General features: G+C 35.6%; 1 protein-coding gene across 10 annotated transcripts in view; it reads left to right on the top strand.

The window, feature by feature from the left end:
• Positions 1-19412, top strand: part of PPFIA2 (PTPRF interacting protein alpha 2) — a 432283-nt gene that overhangs the window by 390509 nt on the left and 22362 nt on the right. For 6 of the 10 annotated variants that reach the window (XM_069491029.1, XM_069491033.1, XM_069491031.1 and 3 more), the window contains 4 exons: positions 3976-4057; positions 8517-8717; positions 17472-17534; positions 18734-18763. In XM_069491029.1, the coding sequence (XP_069347130.1) occupies positions 3976-4057; positions 8517-8717; positions 17472-17534; positions 18734-18763 (376 nt within the window). The remainder of the gene's footprint in view (positions 1-3975; positions 4058-8516; positions 8718-17471; positions 17535-18733; positions 18764-19412) is intronic. The other 4 variants (XM_069491032.1, XM_069491035.1, XM_069491037.1 and 1 more) reach the window with 2 other exon arrangements.

Here is a 19412-nt window from a genome sequence, read left to right as displayed (position 1 = left end):
AGGTAAATCAATGCCATACTGAAAAATCTTTGTAATGCAGGTTGAGGATGATTCTTAAGACATTTGAGGAACCCTTGAAAGGGTTTTAGAGGACAGTGCTATGATTATTGATAGTAAAAGTTCACATTTATTAACTGTCTCCTTTGTGCGGGGCACAGTTATAATCACATTGCCCATATTTTCTTATAAAACCCCACAAGGAGAATACTGTTACCAGCTTCATTTTACACACGAGGAACCTGAAGCACAGCAAGATAAAGTGATTGTCTATGGATACACAGCTAAAAAGGAGACGCAAAGGAATCACGACCAAGCAATTTGACTTTAGGAGCCACTCTCTCACCTGCTCTGCCATGAATTCTATCTTCCCAACAGATTTTTTTTTTTTTTTTTTGGTTGGCAGTGTAAGAAACCTGGAGAGATGGACCAATTAAAGGTTGAGAAAAAAGTTTAGTGGCAGTGAAAATAGAAAGTAAAGGAAGATGCATTAGGAAAGTATGAAGGGGAAAATTGACAGGTGTTGAATGGAAGGTGAGTGAAATGGCCATTCTGAGTGACAGAGGGAACAGCGCTATATGGTATTTAGACAGACATATCACAAATTGGCAGTCCCAAAACAGCATCCTAGGCTAATTGGTCTGAGAATGAAGTCTCTTTTCACTAACAGCAATGAACCACCCACACTGGTAAGAATGTGGGGAGGAGACATACTGCTCCCCATTGTGACTTTTTTGAGTAACTAATGGATTTCATTTCTCAGAGTTGCAAATACAACAAATACTAACAAATTTAAGTTTTGCTGCTCTAATATAGTTGCCAAAAGGATAGCTATTTCTGGGAAGGATTATATAATCAATAATTTAATATACTCTTAAAATCATGATAGTGTTGAGTCTTTTATCTGTTGGGTAACCAAAGTAAGTGAAGAATGATAGAATCAATCAAATATTTTCTCAAAAAAAAAAAAAGATTATGGCATAACAAAGGGAAGTAATTGTAGAAGAAGATTCCTTTTTCCCCCCCTTAGGAGGGAGTATTCAAGCTGCTCTACTGTGCAAATTTCCCATAAAATTCGGGGAGAAAGAGCACCTCAAAATGCAAATAAACTCATGCCAACTAAATACTTTCTGTAAGACATTGCTCAGTACGTTGTTAGATTGTTGCTGATTTTGTCTTTCATTTATTCAAAATTTTAGATAAAGTTACTCACTATATACTTAGCACGATGGGAAATACAAAATCCAGTGAGACATCACTCATGCCGTCAGGAGATTATAATGTAAAGGAAATAAGGCTTGTTTACATACAGTGAACTGCCTAACAGAGTCTTATACATAATATGGGTGGTAACATTCAAGGGATAGAGAAGGTTTGGATGCTAAGAATTGAGGAAGGCCATTCCCAATGGAAAGGAAGGTGGTAGACCAGAGGAAATGAAGTGTAAATAAAGAATGAGTATCCAATTCAGCTAGAGAGAAGACAGCTAATAGGGAAATCTGGAAATATAATTTAGGAATCAGGAATGTTCTTCAAGGCCATTCTTTCAATAGTTAATAAAAAGTAGATGAGGTAGTGAGCCATGTGGAGATAGAGGAAAAGAGCATTTCAGGTAGAGGAAACATGAGGTGCAAAGGTCCTGAGGCAGAGAAGAGGCCTCACTGTTTTCAAGGAAGAGCAGGAGGCTAGTGTTGCTGGGGAAGATGGGAATTGAATCATAGAGATGCGGAGGGTAGGGTGGATCCTAACAGCTGCTTTGGTTTTTATTCTCAGCAAGACAGGACGTGATTGGAGAGTTATGAGCAGAGTAGTTACATGATCACACTTAGGTTTTAACAGGATCACGCTGGCTTTTCTGGTGCAATTTTTATTAAGGAACTAATCAGAAGTTTCAAAGTTAAAGTATTCTAATGTTTAAAAATGGCTTTTGTACAACTCATATAATTCACTTGTGAAAATGCTATGTGTTTCTTAGGTTCTTAGTGCATATTTACTTGCTTTTTCACTAAATGAAGCAAAATCCAATTATAAATGTATATTTGTTTCTTCCCATTAATGCCACTCAGTTATTACATAACTGGAAGTGTCCCTTTCCCTATTGGATTTAATATTTCAACTCTTACCATCGCCTTTGGCTCTGTGAAGGCCTGCTCTAAATTTCCTTCTACATATTCCATGGCGTTAAGTCCTAGCTCTATACCTCCTCCATTACTGCCTATCCTGCTTGGATCACCATCCCCATCTCTTTCCTACCTGCCCTTCAAAGCCAGCTTGGTGGCCACAAAGGGTTCAGCAATTGTTTTTATTTCTACTAACCACTTTTTCCAAAATCTCACACTCAGGATGTGCATCCCCCAGTTTTAGCAGCTGTTTGTGTATTGTATTGTATTGTATTTTTGGAAGTTTCATGTGTTTTGTCTATCTAACAAGGGATCTCCTGAGAACCTGGATCTGTGTCTATTTTCCACACCAAGCCCAAGTCCCAGCTCACAATAGATGTCTAATAAGTACCTGATAATTTATTTTTTCATCATTCAATACATTTCTATAAATATATCTGTCACAGTGAGACTAAGCTATTCGAAACTTGTTTCCAGTGAAGAAATATCACTGGGAAGCCTTAGGGAATGGGTGACAGTAGAGAAAGCCAGGTGAGGAAGCGCCTCTACTTCTCACTTTGGATTTAAGGCACCTTGTCGCTGTCCCCATTCCCAGGTGCTGAATAACTTACATGCGGAACTCACTGATGCTATCCCTCAAATGAAACAGCAGTTGATTTATGTGTTTCTTCAGCCACCATAACTTCAATTTTTATTTTGCCCCCTTGCTTCCTGTTTTTGATGCATTTTTGGTAGCATCTTGCAAACACAGAAAACTGTGTTGAAAGTCATTTCTGATTATATATCTCAATGTATTAATGTAGTCTACCACAATGAATAACTAATTAATTAATAGTATGAAATAATCACATGCTTCATTTGGAGTTCATATATAATGTTCAAGATATATTCCTAAGCATGAAATATACACATTCAAAATAAAGCAATTATTATACCATGTTTTTATCATTTGTATGTAAGATCAAGGTACAGAAAATATATTTTTCAATATAGTCCTGACCAAGTATATAGCAGTTTGAGTTTCAATGAAAACACATATCTGCTATCCCAGTAATGAATGATCTCAAATTGGTTTTATAAGTGGATAGCAGTTCTAAAGACTCAGTATTAGGAACAATAAAATTATATTTTCATTTGTCAGGGCTCTTTATATCTTTTGTTATCCAAAACAACCATTTATTGCTACTGAAGTAATTTGCTTTCATTAAAACAGTCATGATTATAAATGAAAATAATTGTATTGTTGAATTTCACACCCTACATTGCTTTCTAGTGTTAAAAATCATTCTATCTTGGAGTTATCTTCAAATGAGAAGTGGTTTTATAGTCTAAACAATGAACTAACTTCTAAGATAGACTCCTGGACCTATAGGACATACTAAAATCCATCACCTCACTAGAAAGGGGCTAAAATGACCAAATTTATCTTCTGCTTCTATATACAAGCATTTTCACCACCACTGAGATAGTAAGAGGAAAAGAGCAGGGCAGATAGGAGAAGTCACTTTTATATCCCATTACATATGCTTGAATATGAAAATGCAGGCCATTCTCTTGTTAAAGGGATAAAATATTTGCTGATAATATAATTCAGTTTTCTTAGTCCATTAGCACTTAATGTTCTAATTTCAGTGAGTAAATGTTGGGGAAAATTATTTTTAGATGTTAATGTTTCACTCCTAATAAAATCAATGGATGATTTGTACACATTACTCAAAGGAAGAAGGAATTCTGTTCTATATTTTCTCATATTAAGTATGTAAAGGATAATTGATTATTTTTAAAAGATTGTCATCAAAAATAATCATAGCCCTATTTTCCATATTACCTCACTAATAATCTTTGCTATATACTTCAGGCATGAACTTCTTGAAGAAGCTCGGAGAAAGGGATTACCTTTTGCCCAGTGGGATGGGCCCACTGTGGTCGCATGGCTAGAGGTAAGAGAATTAAACCAGAAGGCACTTAAGTCAGTCACTACTAATTTGATAGTTGTTGGAGGCAGGCAAAGACAGGTTTATGAAATTATAGCTTCCCAGCAGCCTAGAATTGCTTGTAAAGGTAATATTTGCTTTACTGGAGTCCTGTGAGCATTGTGATTTTACTCTGACATTTTTTGTGACTGTATCAGAGGAAAGCATGTGGTAGTGTAAAAGGAAGTGTCTCTAAATTCCACCCTCTTTATGTCTAGAGCAGGAGAAGAAACAATTATCGAGCCACCTTTGGTTGTTGCAGGAAAACACCTGTTCCCATCTATTAGTTCAGGGTCCTTCCTCATCAAAAGATTACAGAGAAAAGCCATCTCCATATTCAACACTTCTGTTATCCAAGACATCAAGGTCTCTTAATTGTACAGACAGCCATTCATTTGCTTGTAATTTAATTCCTGAACCTAATTCTCTAAAGCCTAGGGACCAGCTAGGTTTAGATTCTTGGGATAAAGTAGAAGACTTATCCCCTCGTTCCCTTCTGTGTCCACACTGATTATGATGAAACAAGAACTACATTCAGTATTTCCTGAACAACATAGTGTTCTAGAAAAATAAGGCAATATCTGTATAGGGTGGCAGCAGCACAAACAGACTTTGACAGTGAGAGAAATACATATTTGTCCACAAAGGTCTCTTTATTATGTGTCACTTGTCAATAGTACTCATTGCCACTTCTGTTCTGTTCTCCTATGTGGGCTGCTTAGTAGCTGCTAGGATATGTCCATGTCAGGGCAAAGAAGAATGTAGGCTTTTCTTGGCTGAGAGAGGTAATTATACACGTTGTTTTAAATTGTCTGGGGTTATAAAATCACCTACCTTCATTATCATATCATATCCAGAGCTAAGTAATCAATAAAAAAATTAAAGCAAAGCCCATTTTAGTTTAAAAGTAGACATACATAAATAGATATAAAAACATGCTTTTCATTTTTCTTGGACTGACTGAAGAAAACCTGTGTCTTGCTTTTATTTTATTCTTTCACATCAATCAGGGGAATTTAAGCATATCAGAGATCAGAGCTGTTTCTTCCAACCATGTCTTTAAAATTACTATATTTTAAAAATCAATCACAAGACAAAATGCTTAAGAAATTACACCTCAGAAATCGTAGCAGTTCTTTGTTCAGTTTTCACTCCAGTAAAATGAGCTGCAGCTTGACAGAGAGTTAGCTGCTATTTTGGCAAATGATGAACAAATCCTTCAGATAAAAATACAGATTTACTGACATTAAGGTGCGAGGAAATGACAGGCAGTGAAGTCTGTGCTAATTAAACCTATCCTGAGCACACAGAAATTGCTCATAATGTGATTCCAATGTGACTCAAGTTATAAAATGGAAGAAACAAAATGAATGAGGCTGGTGATACAGTAAGTGAGAGCTTTCACTTCACCTTCTTTAGTACCTCCTTGAACGTACAGCCTATTAAGAATGTTGTGTAGGAGGGAGTCTGATGCTTCACACACCATTTATCCACATCAAAAACTCTTTAAAGTGTAATCATGGATGACACATAACAATGTGTTGGCAGGCATTTGGGTAATGTTAACCCATGTGGAAATCCAAATATGTTAGAAGACAGAGATGGAAAATCATTAGGGTCCAGTGAAGATATATTTAGATGTTTAGTTTTTTGAACAGTTTGAGTTTATAAACTAAAAAGTCATGGCCCATCTTTGGTCATATCTAATGTGCCTGTCGAGGTAGGGTCAATTCTTGGTGTCCAACCTGCTGGAAGAAAGCACGAACCGTGCAGTCACGCACTGTACTTGGATCTCCTCTCTGCTTCCTCCTATCTCAGTCGCAGCCCAGGCCACAATGACTCAAAGATGTGGTTTTTTGTTTGTTTGCATGTTTCTTCTATAAAAGACAAGTAGTCATTTAGTATTGCGGAATTTAAACTAAAAGCATGTCTGTATTAGTTATCTATTGTTGTGTAACAAATTACCTCAGCACTTGGCATTTATTATATCCTAGCTTCTATGGTTCAGGAATCTGGGCATGGGCTATCTTAGCAATGGCTTCTGTTCAAAGTCTCTCACCGGGCTATAATCAAGGTGTTGGCAAGGGAAACAGTCATCTCAAGGCTTGACTTGGGGAGAATCTACCTCTGTGCTCATTTCTGTGGTCACAGTCATGATTCAGGTTTTTTGCTGTTGTTTTTTTTTTTTTTTTTTTTTTTTTTTTTGCTACTGTTGGCCAGAAACATTAATTCCTTGTCATATGGGGCTCACCATGGAACTACTCACAATATGGTAGCTGGTTTCCCTCAGAGCAAGAGCTCAGAGAGGAGAGAGTGGGAGAGGACTGGCAAGAATGAAGCCACAGTCTTTTTTGTAGCCTACTCTGGAAAGTGACATCCAATCACTTTTAACATCAGCTATTCATTAGAAATAAGTCACAGGGTCCAGTCTACCCTCAAAGAAAGGAGATTATGCAAGGGCATGGCTGTCAGGAGATGAAGATCATTGGGAGCTATCTGAGTAGCAGTCTAACATGATGCTTTAGAAATAATAAAGCTTGATCCTTCCACTTTATAAATGAGGAAAATAAAGCTGAGGTTTAGATGAGAAACATGATTCACCAATGACAGGGAAGAAATTAGAGCCCACACCATCTGATTCATGGTCCAAAGCTAGTGGCTTTATATTTTGCTGATTTATAGTTTTTCATCTTTATCTCACTTACTTTTTCTCATTCTCACACATTGTCTCCTTTGCTCAATCTCTCTCTCTCTTTTTTTTTTTTTTTTTTTTTGAGACAGAGTCTCACTTTGTTGCCCAGGCTACAGTGGGTGCCGTGGCATCAGCCTAGCTCACAGCAACCTCAAACTCCTGGACTTAAGCCATCCTACTGCCTCAGCCTCCCGGGTAGCTGGGACTACAGGCATGCGCCACCATGCCCAGCTAATTTTTCTATATATATTTTAGTTTGCCAGATAATTTCTTTCTATTTTTAGTAGAGATGGGGTCTCGCTGTTGCTCAGGCTGGTCTCGAACTCCTGACCTTGAGCAATCCACCCGCCTCGGCCTCCCAGAGTGCTAGGATTACAGGCGTGAGCCACTGCCCAGCCCTGCTCAATCTCTTTATTTTAGCAAATAATATAGCAAAAAAAAAAAAAAATCAATATTTTGAATATTTAAAAACAAAGATTTAAATTGCTAATTTTTACGTTTCCTGCTTCTTACTCATAGCTAATGATGGGGGGAAATGGGGAGAATATTCCTGTTTTAGGTATATGTAATTTAGATGCTACAATACAAGACATGTGAGTTGGCATTTACTCTGGGCTTAAGATGTGCACCAGACACCATGCCATGTGCATGGCACTGCTGATTCAATTGTCTTCCAAGAGTCTAACAGCAGGGCCGGGTGCAGTGGCTCACGCCTATAATCCTAGCACTCTGGGAGGCCCAGGCGGGAGGATCACTCGAGGTCATGAGTTTGAGACCAGCCTGAGCAAGAGCGAGACCCTGTCTCTACTAAAAATAGAAATAAATTAGCCAGACTACTAAAAATCTATATAGAAAAAATTAGCCAGGCATGGTGGCACATGCCTGTAGTCCCAGCTACTGGGGAGGCTGAGGCAGAAGGATTGCTTGAGCCCAGGAGTTTGAGGTTGCTGTGAGCTGGGCTGACACCAGGGCACTCTAGCCTGGGCAACAGAGCAAGACTCTGTCTAAAAAAAAAAAAAAAAAAGAGTCTAACAGCAAAGTTGAAATATCAGAATCTCTAATTCATGGTGCATTATTAATTTCCCTTTAGCTACAGTTTTCTAGATGATTCTAACTTTAGCCTCTTTCATTATTACATCATTCATTTTCCAAAAAGTATTTTCATACATAGCATCTAATTAAGTTCACACAAGAAAGTAGGTGGAAATGAGGCTTAGCTACACAGTATGCTTTGATCAAAATCACATGGTTGGAGATGGTATAGCTGTCTCTTTCTGTGACAGAATTTCTCTGCACTCAGAATTCCAAAGGAGAATTATAAATTGAAAGCATTCAATAAACAAATATTGATTGAGCCTCTTAACAAATAGGGCTTGTAGCTGTTCTTGTCCTTATATACAAGGGGGACCTTGGTGCTGTGCCGCTATTACTTTTATCCCTTATTAATATAAATTAGTGCTAAAATGGTGTCTCTGGAGCCAGAATGTTTCCATTTCAAATCTTGATTCCATCACTGCCTAGCTCGTGTTTTTGAACATATTACTTAACATATTACTTAATGTCTCTGTGCATCTCCCGCCTCTGGGGAAAATAATGACAGCATATATCTTATGGGGCTGTGAGCAATAAATGAGTTCATGTATATAAGGTACTTACAATAATTCACAGCCTGTGAGACACTAAAATGTTAACTCTTATTATAATCCACGAACGTATTATTTTCCCATCCAACAGCTCTGGTTGGGAATGCCTGCTTGGTACGTGGCAGCCTGCCGGGCCAACGTGAAGAGTGGCGCCATCATGTCTGCTTTATCTGACACCGAGATCCAGAGAGAGATTGGAATCAGCAATCCACTGCATCGCTTAAAACTCCGATTAGCAATCCAGGAGATGGTTTCCCTGACAAGTCCTTCAGCTCCTCCGACATCCCGAACTGTGAGTCAATTTGTGCTCTTTCCCTTCCCCAAAACTGGGCAAGTAGCAGCATGTCTAAGTCCGCAGAGCAACATTGTGGCAGTACACATTTCAGTGTCAGCATGAATTATTCTGAAGAGATTTAGATTGCTCTTCATTAACCTTGCTGCTACTTTTAATCTGTTTTCAGCTGAGGAGCTGTGATTCCCATCAACTTTAAGGCTGGCATAGCAGACTTTTGAGCTAGCATCTAGACTAGAAGTTAGATTTTTCTCCCAAGCAGAAAGAACCCAAGTTTATTCTTTTCTAGCATACTCTTTTCTTTTTTCTTTTTAAAATGCAGTCCAGTTATTTCTCAGGAGATGAGCTGTAAGCATTTAAATTACAGAATACTGAGGGTAAGAGTACACTCAGTTGTTTAAAGAACAGGCATAAGTAAAGAGAACTCATTGGACACTTCATGATATAGCCTCAGTTCACCTCAGAGGCTTTATCTCCCCAGGTCAGGATCCAAACAATATAGAACTACTTTTAATTTTCTAAACTTCTTTGTCCTTGGTTGATTATGAACTTTTGTAATTGCTCTTCCTTTTGCCTGGCATATTCTTTCCTCTCTAGGTTCACCATGTATTTCCAATTCAACCTTCATTTACTGATTCCTCCATCTCTTTCCTCTGAAAAGCTCTTGTGAAGCCCCCAAAGTCTGAGTCTGTTTCGCTTCTTGAGTTACCACTCCATGTACTTGCAAAAAAACATTTTATAATTCTCTCTTTTCTTGACTTATCTCACACTAGACCAGACAAGAATAGTATCAGGATTCCACAGGCCCCAGGCCTTAACTCAGTGCCTGGCAATTTGTAGATATTCTGTGAACATTCACCCTAAAAATAATCATTGCAGAAGTGATTCTACCCACCATTGCACAGGATATGAAATTTGTATGGCCTTAAGTTTAGATAGAGAAATTACACTAAGGAAAATAAGGCGTGTTGACCAGTAGGTTTAGTACCAGATGATATAATTTAACTCCTAAATGTGAAATAGAATCAAAAGGCTATGGAGTTTTAAGAAAAAAGAAACTAGCTAACTGAAAAAAAAAAAAAGGTCCATATACCCTGTCTTTTTCTCCTGAAGACATGAGTCATTGATCAAGATACACCTGGCTGAGGAACCCAAACTGAAAACTTAATGTATAAAAAAGGTTTGTATGATCAGAACAAATTGCAGTGTTCTATGAAGCATAGCATTTCTTGAAAAAAAAAAAAAAGCATAAAAATTTGTCTCTGTATTTTAAGTATGAATCCTAATGTATAATATTGGGCTATGACTAACATATGGTTGGATAAGTCATCAAAAAGAAATTAACATCTGAAGGACAGAAAATACATTGTTTGTAGCATTTAAGTTTTCTATTTGTTTACTAAATTAATATATGATCCTGTATAACATTTTTTAAGTAGAGAAAAATACAAATACAACAATAAAAAAAATTTAAAACAATAAAAATGATTCACAGAAATAATCAACGTTAATTTTTTTCACTATTAACCTTTTGATAGAGACCTTTCCAGTCTTTTTTCTTTACCTTTTTATAAACATAGATTATTTAGTATAATATATTATTGTGTACATCTTTTGAAACTTATTAATATAGCATGAGCATTTTTCTCATTTTATTAAATATGTGATTACAACATCACTTTTAATTGCTGCACATCTCATTTTTGGAAGTGTCATAATTTATTTAACCAAATCCCTACTATTAGACATATTGCTTATTTAACAATTTTTATTGTGTGTTAAATATGTGTATGTAGTTATATTGTTGCATAAACTGGTTATTTCCATTGTAATATTTGTATAGAGGGCATTCACATTCTTAATACTTTTAAACCTTAATTGCCAAATTGCATTGTGTTGCTCCTCTCTGTCAACAGTGGTTATCTCATTGGTTAAATGTACATTTTTAAAATTACTAGTAATGTTAAAAATTTTTATAGTCTTATTGATCCAGTATTTATATTAATTACCTATTCATAACCTTTTCAGTTTTTCTGTAGGATTATGGAAATATTTATCTTTTTACCGATGTGTAAAAGCTCTTTATTTGCAGAGGATATATACCTTTTGCAAAATACTGATGCAAGTTACGTAAGAGAGAAGTTAAGTTGTATCTCTATTTCTTTAAAAATGATCTGCTAAAGGCCAGGCGTGGTGGCTCACGCCTGTAATCCTAGCACTCTGGGAGGCCGAGGCGGGTGGATCGCTCGAGGTCAGGAGTTCGAGACCAGCCTGAGCAAGAGCGAGACCCCGTCTCTACTAAAAATAGAAAGAAATCATCTGGCCAACTAAAATATATATATAGAAAAAGTTAGCCGGGCATGGTGGCGCATGCCTGTAGTCCCAGCTACTCAGGAAGCTGAGGCAGTAGGATCGTTTAAGCTCAGGAGTTTGAGGTTGCTGTGAGCTAGGCTGACGCCACGGCACTCACTCTAGCCCGGACAACAAAGCAAGACTCTGTCTCAAAAAAAAAAAAAAAATGATCTGCTAAATGTTCCTTTTTCCTTTTACTTCATCTACATGGAAACATTTAATCATTTCTAATATATTTCTAATATGGATTTGCTTTATAAAACAAATATTTCATAAAAATTTATATTAATGAATCCATTGCATAAAGTGAAGATCTTAAATTCATAACTTAACATTATATATTAGGGTTATTTTGGAAGAGAGGGTCTCCCTCTGTCACCTGGAGTAGAGCACAGTGGTGTCATCATAGCTCACTGCAACCTCAAACTCCTGGTGCTCAAGCGATCCTCCTACCTCAGCCTCCTGAGTAGCTGGAACTATAGGCATACACCACCATGCCTGGCTATTGTTTCTATTTTTTTATAGAGAGAGGGTGGAAACTCACTCTTGCTCAGGCTTGTCTTGAACTCCTGACCACAAGCAATCCTCCTACCTTGGCCTCCCAAAGTGCTAGGATTATAGGAATGAGCCACCACACATGGCCCAAAGCAAATTTTTTATGCTTCTTTTAAAAGAAATGTTATGTCTCCTAGAACACTGCACTTTGTTCAGATCATACAAATTTTTTGTACATTAAGGTTTGAGTTTGGGTTCCTCAGCCAGGTATATTTTTTCATTGACTCAAGTACTCAGGAGAAAAACACAGGGTACCTGGGCTGTTTTTTGTTTGTTTGTTTGTTTGTTTGTTTGTTTCTTTGTTTAAACTTACTAGAACTTCTGTCTGATTCTACCTCCTTTCCTGTGTAAATAAAATGTACTAGACCAGCAAAAGGAAAATCTAAAGGTCACATTTATTGTTTCCTTAGGCCAGCCCTAATCTTCCAGCTTTCTGTTTCTTTTTCCCAAACTGCTATTACTATAGAAAGCCTCTTGTGCAGTAGGATAGAAATGGAGATGTCCATTAATTGATATTTGGTTGAAGAAGGATGTCATTAAGTACATTCTTAAAATATTTTATCTTAAGTAAAAATGTGTAAATATTCAGGCATTTGCAAAATTTAAATGAAGCACCTAGAGCTTTGCTTTGAGTATGTTTCCAACGTATGGAGTTCCACATTATTTTTCTTTGATAACATCATCCATAAAACATCTTTAATTTTTCTAGTTTGGATTCTTTTTAAAGTGATGACTTCAAGATCTCTTAAAAAGCTATGTAAGTGAAGATTATTTCTGGACATTTACAATTTCTTCTCCAGACTGACAAAATTATGTTTCATTGACAGCATGTTTTATGATTTGCTTTTATCTGGTTTTTCCAGATAATTCAACTTAGTGTTCATATATGAGCCAAATTTCTTTTATTTTTTGCTTTGTGTAATATTTATTTAAATTGCCTCATCAAATTTTAACAAAGCTAAACAATGGAAATAAGTAGGTTTGAAACAAAATCTTGGGTAGCCATATAATTCAACAAGTTTGAGCAGAAATGTGAGATATACGATAGGCATCAGTCAGCACAGTGTACAGGGGAAATCAAGAGTGTTTATTAAATTAAAGATGTTCTTGAGTGGAGGTGACTTAACAGAATGTCTAATAAAATCACAGTAGTAGCTAACATTGGCGGATGCTTACTGTCAGGCACTGTTCTAGGTGCTTTGCATGTGATAAATCACTTAAGCCTCACAACCATGCCATTAAGTATTTTTATTCTATCTGGTTCACAGATGGAGAAAACCAGAGTAGAGAAGTAAAGTGATACATCTAAGGTCACATCCCATGTAGTTTGACCAGAGTCTCTGCTCCCAACAAGAACATTCTCCTGCTTCTGCTTCCTGCACTCTATCAGTTTCCCTTCTTTTTTTCTAGCATTATTTTAGTCTGTTTTGGTTCCTCTTTTCATTGTTACTTACCTCATAAGCCTCAACTTTTAGTGCAAATAAGGTGAGGTATAATTGTATTAATGCCAGTCTTACTATAATGAGAATTATTTCTCTTATAATAAGAAACAAAAATTCAGGTAGGGGAGAAATATAGATCCAGACCATTTGAATGTGAAAGTAAATTTCAAGTTGCTATTTTGTATTAATACTTTAATTATAAAGAAAAAAATACTTCACAATGATCTAGGTAGCAGCAAAAGTTACTTTGATCTAGGTAAAATTTAGGATTATTCTGGCTGCTTTAGGTATCCCTGTCTCTCTGACAGCAAGAGAACTAATTATTTTCCCCTGATTAATTTTCATGTTATTTATTATGTTCATTTTAATATTTATTTTTCTGTCATAACTCTTTCCAAAGTGATTTAATTAGGTAAGTGCTTTAATTATTAACATCCTTTAGAAATTTTCTTCTCAGTTCTCAGCTGATTATATTTTTTAAATATTGTATTCCACCTGAATCAAGAGGAGGCTAACAAGGCATCACAAGCACAAAGTTTAAGGAGGAGCGTATTGCCAGGTATTGAGCCTGTACTGGAAGGACCCTGAAAGCCAGTGCTTCCTTAAATGCAGCCTTCTGGGACTACGCTTGCCTCGTCCTGGTCCCAGCCATGCCTTAGAACATGTTATATCATGATATAAACTTTTCAGTATTTTTTTCTAATATGAAGCATGTACTCTTATTCCCACTTAAGAGGTGTAGAATCTGAAATTTAAGAGAGGTTTAAGAAATGTCCTAGGGTATTTACTGGAAAGTGGCACTGCTATAATTCAAGCCTCCTGATTATAATTTGGTAATTATTATCTGTCACCTGTTACCTGTTAGACTCAGACAATATTAGCCACAAAAATAGCTACCGGTTTGTATTTTCCAGCTCAGACATTTTGGGGAGGTTGCAATACAGACTGCCAAGGGCAGTAAGGAGATTTTAAGGGGCTCTTACAGTACCACAGCCAGGTTATGTGATGTTTGTCCTTCATGCTTTTCCAACCTACTTTTTGCACTCTCTTCATCCTTGGTCCCAAGGCACCAGTGTCCTTATGTCCTTTGATTGATTGCTCAGAGCCTCCCAGCTCTAGTGATTCTCTTAGGGTTGCCCTTCTCCGAAATGCTCATGCTTTCATTTCTTCCTTCATGGCTTACCCAGATGAAGTTCCATCCCCTAAACTGGTAGTGGAAAGAAAGCAATCTGACTGAATAATTGACTTACTACACATGGGCTTGCTTATAAAATAAACTTGTTAAAATCTCAACCAACGTCTACTTGATTGGGTTGTGTGGAAGCTATTTTGTGGGTTACTTTACTAGTTTATAGGGCCAGCAATTGCTCTTCCCAAGTAAAACTGCACATCAAAGATAAGAGACCAACATACAACTTCTGAAAGTTTGCCAACCATAGTATGGAAAATTGTCCTGGATATATGCTTATTTTGCAAGTAAAGATACAGATAAAACCGTAGCTTGCAGCATCTTCCCCATCCCAGAACCTGCTGACAGACCGGCAAACAGATTCAAAAATAACCTGCGAAAGATATTATGCGTGTATCTATTCCCACATGAGATAATACTGGTGGTTTCTTATGGATGGAGTTAGATATTCATTATTTGGATTCAGAATCAAAGTAAAAGCTACAGAAATTATTGTAAAGTTGATTTTATACTGTTCTGCAAACTTGTCATTTAATACTGTCTTAGATGAATTTCCTCTCAGGTAATCATCATAGCAACTCATTTTGAGCAAATAGTATAGCTGCCTAGGCAAAGCACTGTGATACTGGATGTAAAGTAAATGGGACAGATGAGCTGAGCGTAAGGTGCTTTTTAGCATAGCACATTCCTCACAAAGTCAATAAAAACAATTTCCTCCAAGTGATTTAATGTTTTATGTATTCATTTGCAACTTTCTGTTTATAATAGCTCCATTCTTAGAAGCTGGGAGTAGAGGAGAGGGGCTTTCAATGACATAGATGGCTTTTGTATTCTATATTAATTTAAGGGCGTGCACAGATTTATCATATAGGAAAAAATTTGGCTATACTCTGAGTTCCAAAATGGTAGAAATATTAGAATTGTATACAAATACTTGATGCCTAACCTTTGGAACTTTCATGTCTATGTAATTTATTTATAATTATTAATCTTTACTACCCAACTCCCTTTGTTACTCAAATATATATATAGTCATGTGTTGCTTAACAAGGGGGATATGTCCTGAGAAATGAGTTGTGGAATGATGTGTTGTGAGAATATTGTAGAGTGCACTTCCACAAACCTACATGCTATATCCTACTACACAGTTAGGCTATATAGTAGAGCCTATTGCTCCTAGACTACAAACCTATACAGCATGTTTCTGTACCAAATACTATAGAAAATTGTAACCTAATGGCATTTGTATATCTAAACATAGAAAAGGTACAGTAAAAAATATAGTATAAAAATAAAAATGGTACCCCTGTATGAATGGAGCTTGCAGGACTGGAAGTTGCTCTGGGTGAATCAGTAAGTGAATGGTAAGTGAATGTGAAGGCCTAGGACGTTACCATATATCACGGTAGATTTTATAGACACTATACATTTAGGCTACACTAAATTTATAAAAAATATTTTTTCTTCAAAAATAAATTAGCCTTAGCTTACTGTAACTATTTTACTATATAAACTTTTAATTTTTTAAATTTTGACTCTTTTGTAATAACACTTAGCTTAAAACACAAACCCATTATACAGCTGCACAAAAATATTTTCTTTATTTATATCCTTATTCTATAAGCTTTTTTTCCTGTTTTTTTTTTTTTTAATTTTTCAACTTTTTTGTTAACAACTAAGATACAAACACATTCATTGTGGGGCTAGGCCTACACAGGGACAGGGTCATTGATATCACTGTCTTCTACTTCCACACCTTGTCCCACTGAAAGGTCTTCAGGGGAAATAACACACATGGAGCTGTCGTCTCCAATGATAACAATGCCTTCTTCTGTGATACCTCCTGAAGGACTTGCCTGAGGCTATTTTACAGTTAACATTTTTTTTATAGGTAGAAGGAGTACACTATAAAATAATGAGAAAAAGTATAGTATAGTATAGTAAATATATAAACCAGTAGCAGAGTCATTTACTATCATTATCAAGTATTATGGGCTGTACATAATTGTATGTACTATACTTTTATATAACTTGTAGTGCAGTAGGTTTGTTTACACCAACATCACCAGAAACAAGTGAGTAATACATTGCACTACAGTGGTACTATGGCTAACTACATCACTAGGTGATAGGAAGTTTTCAGCTCCATTATGATCTTATGGGACCATTGTTGTATATGCAGCCTATCACTGACCAAAAACAACATAATGTGGTGTGTGACTGTGTATACACACACACACACACACACACACACATATATATACACACAATTTCATTTATATAAATCATCAATTTAGTTTATATGTACTTATATTTTAAATTATGTTGACTTACATTACCTATAATACAGAGAAAGTCAATCATGATATTAAGTGAATGGTGGACAAAGGTCAAAGTGAATTATGGTGATGTTTTATGATGTTTGGGTAACAATTTCACTACTTTCAATTCTTTAAAACTAAACCCTTCCCCAAACAAGTAACAAGTAATACTTTGTAAATTACATTGATGTGCTTGGACAACCTTATAATATATAAGTTTTGTAATTTGACAGTATTTAATGAGGATGAAAAACGCTTTTGATAAATAAAAATTAGCATTTCACTTCTTTTTGGTTTGTAAGAATATAGGAGCACAACATAGTTACTGAATTGCGAAAGGAAGAAATTATGTGGGAAAAGCTGATGCTGGTTTCCAGACAGGTTATGATAGTGCTTACAGCTTTGTATTGATAACCAATTTTCTCCATCCAAGGACATTGAAGAATCAAAATTATGTGAAGGAAATTTTGGTAATAATGCAAAAAAATACATGTGTCATCCTTTTCTGAAGAAAATAATAAAATTACATTCTTCTACCCATCAACTAGAATCAATTCTCCATTTTTACAAAAATGGATCTGATAGCCATATACCTTTCGAAATGCAAATTTTGATCATGACCTTTTTCTGACTAATAATCACAGAAGTATCATTTTGAATCTACCCCCCCACGAGCTTCACAGAATGCCTCTTTCTGTTTAATCTTTTTGAGTAGAAGGGAAAAAAGAAACTCTGAGCAAACCAGCCATGCTGTCTGTCTCATGCACGCTGTAGAGGTAGGGCAGTGTGGTGTTGCCGTGATGCTGTTAACTAACTTACAGAGGTGCTGCCTTTCTTCTTTGCCACTGCTTACCTCCCATGGATCCCACTGCTTCCCTCTGGGCCTCCTCACTAGCCTTCAGGCAACGTTTGGGTGACCCACGAAGAAATGGAAAATCTTGCAGCTCCAGCAAAAACGGTTAGTCTTTATGGCTTTGTTGAACTTGAAGAAAAGTTACTTTGCTGGTACTTGGATGAAACAATTAATTGGTTTATTACAGACCGGAGTAATAAGGTGTGTTTATATAGTTACATGCAAAAATAACTAACTTTTTATTCAGTTTTAATTTAGTGAACTCACTTGACATTTTTAAATGAAACAGTGCTAGATTATCATAATGTGGTTAATATCATAAGAGTTTATAATATGCAGATATTAAGCAAGAATTCAATGAAACTTATCCATTTTGCAACATTGGAAATCTTTTGTAACATTTATTACTTGGTGTTGGGCATAAGCAACACTGGTTTCTAAGCCAAATTAAATCTGTATTAGAAAAGCTTAGATTGAATACTCATTTTTAATATAATCATGTAATTTCTTGTGCTTTACCCTCTGAAATACAGAGCTTAACAGAAAAAAAAAAAAGAAATGCTATGTTTCTTTGGTATTCTAAAGCACTGTGCTCAAGAACTTCTTGGGGACTCCAATTGTCAGCTTTTAAAAATATAGTGTTATATCTAGCCATTTTTCCTGTAAAGTGAAAAAGTTGAGAATATCATGTATTTTATCTTTAGCAACTTCTTTTTAATTTAATGTCCTTTCAGTTTTATCCCTATTAGAAAATTGATTATCTACAAGTTTATGATGCATAAAAATGCCAATGCTGTGTGCTAATTTCTTTTTTAGTTTAGGTTTGTTGTACTTGGTTATTGTATTGTTTTGTTTTGTAGGCTGTTGTTGAAATCTATTTGATTACCACAAGCTTTCTTGGAGGGATTTCACTTAATTAATTTAATTTATATAAGATTTCCATAGCATATATATTTATGTATATATAATCAGAATTTTTTATTATAACACATTACATTTGGAAAATTACACACTTTTAAGAATTAAAAAAGTTTTGGAGTGACCAGATCAAATGTTCACAAAACCATGAATTTAAAATTTACAGTAGAATTAATTAAAAACTATGTAGTTATCCCATAGTTGCCCTCGAGCTGCAAAATTGATCACTGTGGATCTGAGTAAGAATCTGTGTATTTATCTGCCTATATCATAACAATTAACATTTTGTATAATAATTTTGCTTCTGCTAGAAAAATTTTACTCTAATCATTTGAAATTAATTTGTATTTACCCGCTTTATTAATCATTTCTTGCTGCTAACACAGAAAGAATCTGAGGAAGGAAGCTGGGCTCAGGTAGGAAATCCAATTCTTTAAGATGATATCATTTAGTAGGCTAGGAGGATATAAATTAAGAAGCTATTATAAATCATAATATAAATCTTCACTTAGCTCAATATTAGCCTGATATGTATATGTAAATCTACATTATATTTAATACTGTATGTCTTTTTAATTGCTATATTTTGTAAATAAGATGATTATCATTTCATACTTGGCTTCTTTTAAAATGATAATTTTCTTTCTTCTCACAAAAGAATGATCTGTAAGTTAAATTTATCTGAATATATTGAATCAGGAATCATTCAAGTTGGATCTAAGGGGGAATAAAAAGAAAGAAAAGACTTATTTGGAGTTCCATGTGCTTTAAGGTATAATGAAAAGTGGAAGAGGAGGGGGTTGAAACACCAGTGTCAGTGTTGCAAGACACCAGTTAGATTGTTCCCATTTATTAAGATGACCATATAAGACAAGCATCTGTACTTTGAAGAAATAAATGTTTTCTAGAAAGCTGTTTATTTTTTCGACATTTCCACATGTTGGATAACTTAAAAATAAACGCATGGTATATTCAATGTGCTTCAAACTTTCAATGTAAGAATAATTTTGGTAGTTATATTAGGACCTGTTTTTAAACTTGCAGTAATATGGGATTGCATTAGGT

This window comes from Eulemur rufifrons, chromosome 16 (assembly GCF_041146395.1).
Source record: "Eulemur rufifrons isolate Redbay chromosome 16, OSU_ERuf_1, whole genome shotgun sequence".
Lineage (NCBI taxonomy): Eukaryota > Metazoa > Chordata > Mammalia > Primates > Lemuridae > Eulemur > Eulemur rufifrons.
Note: the sequence above shows the minus strand (reverse complement) of the source record. Positions and strands in the feature narration are given on the sequence as shown.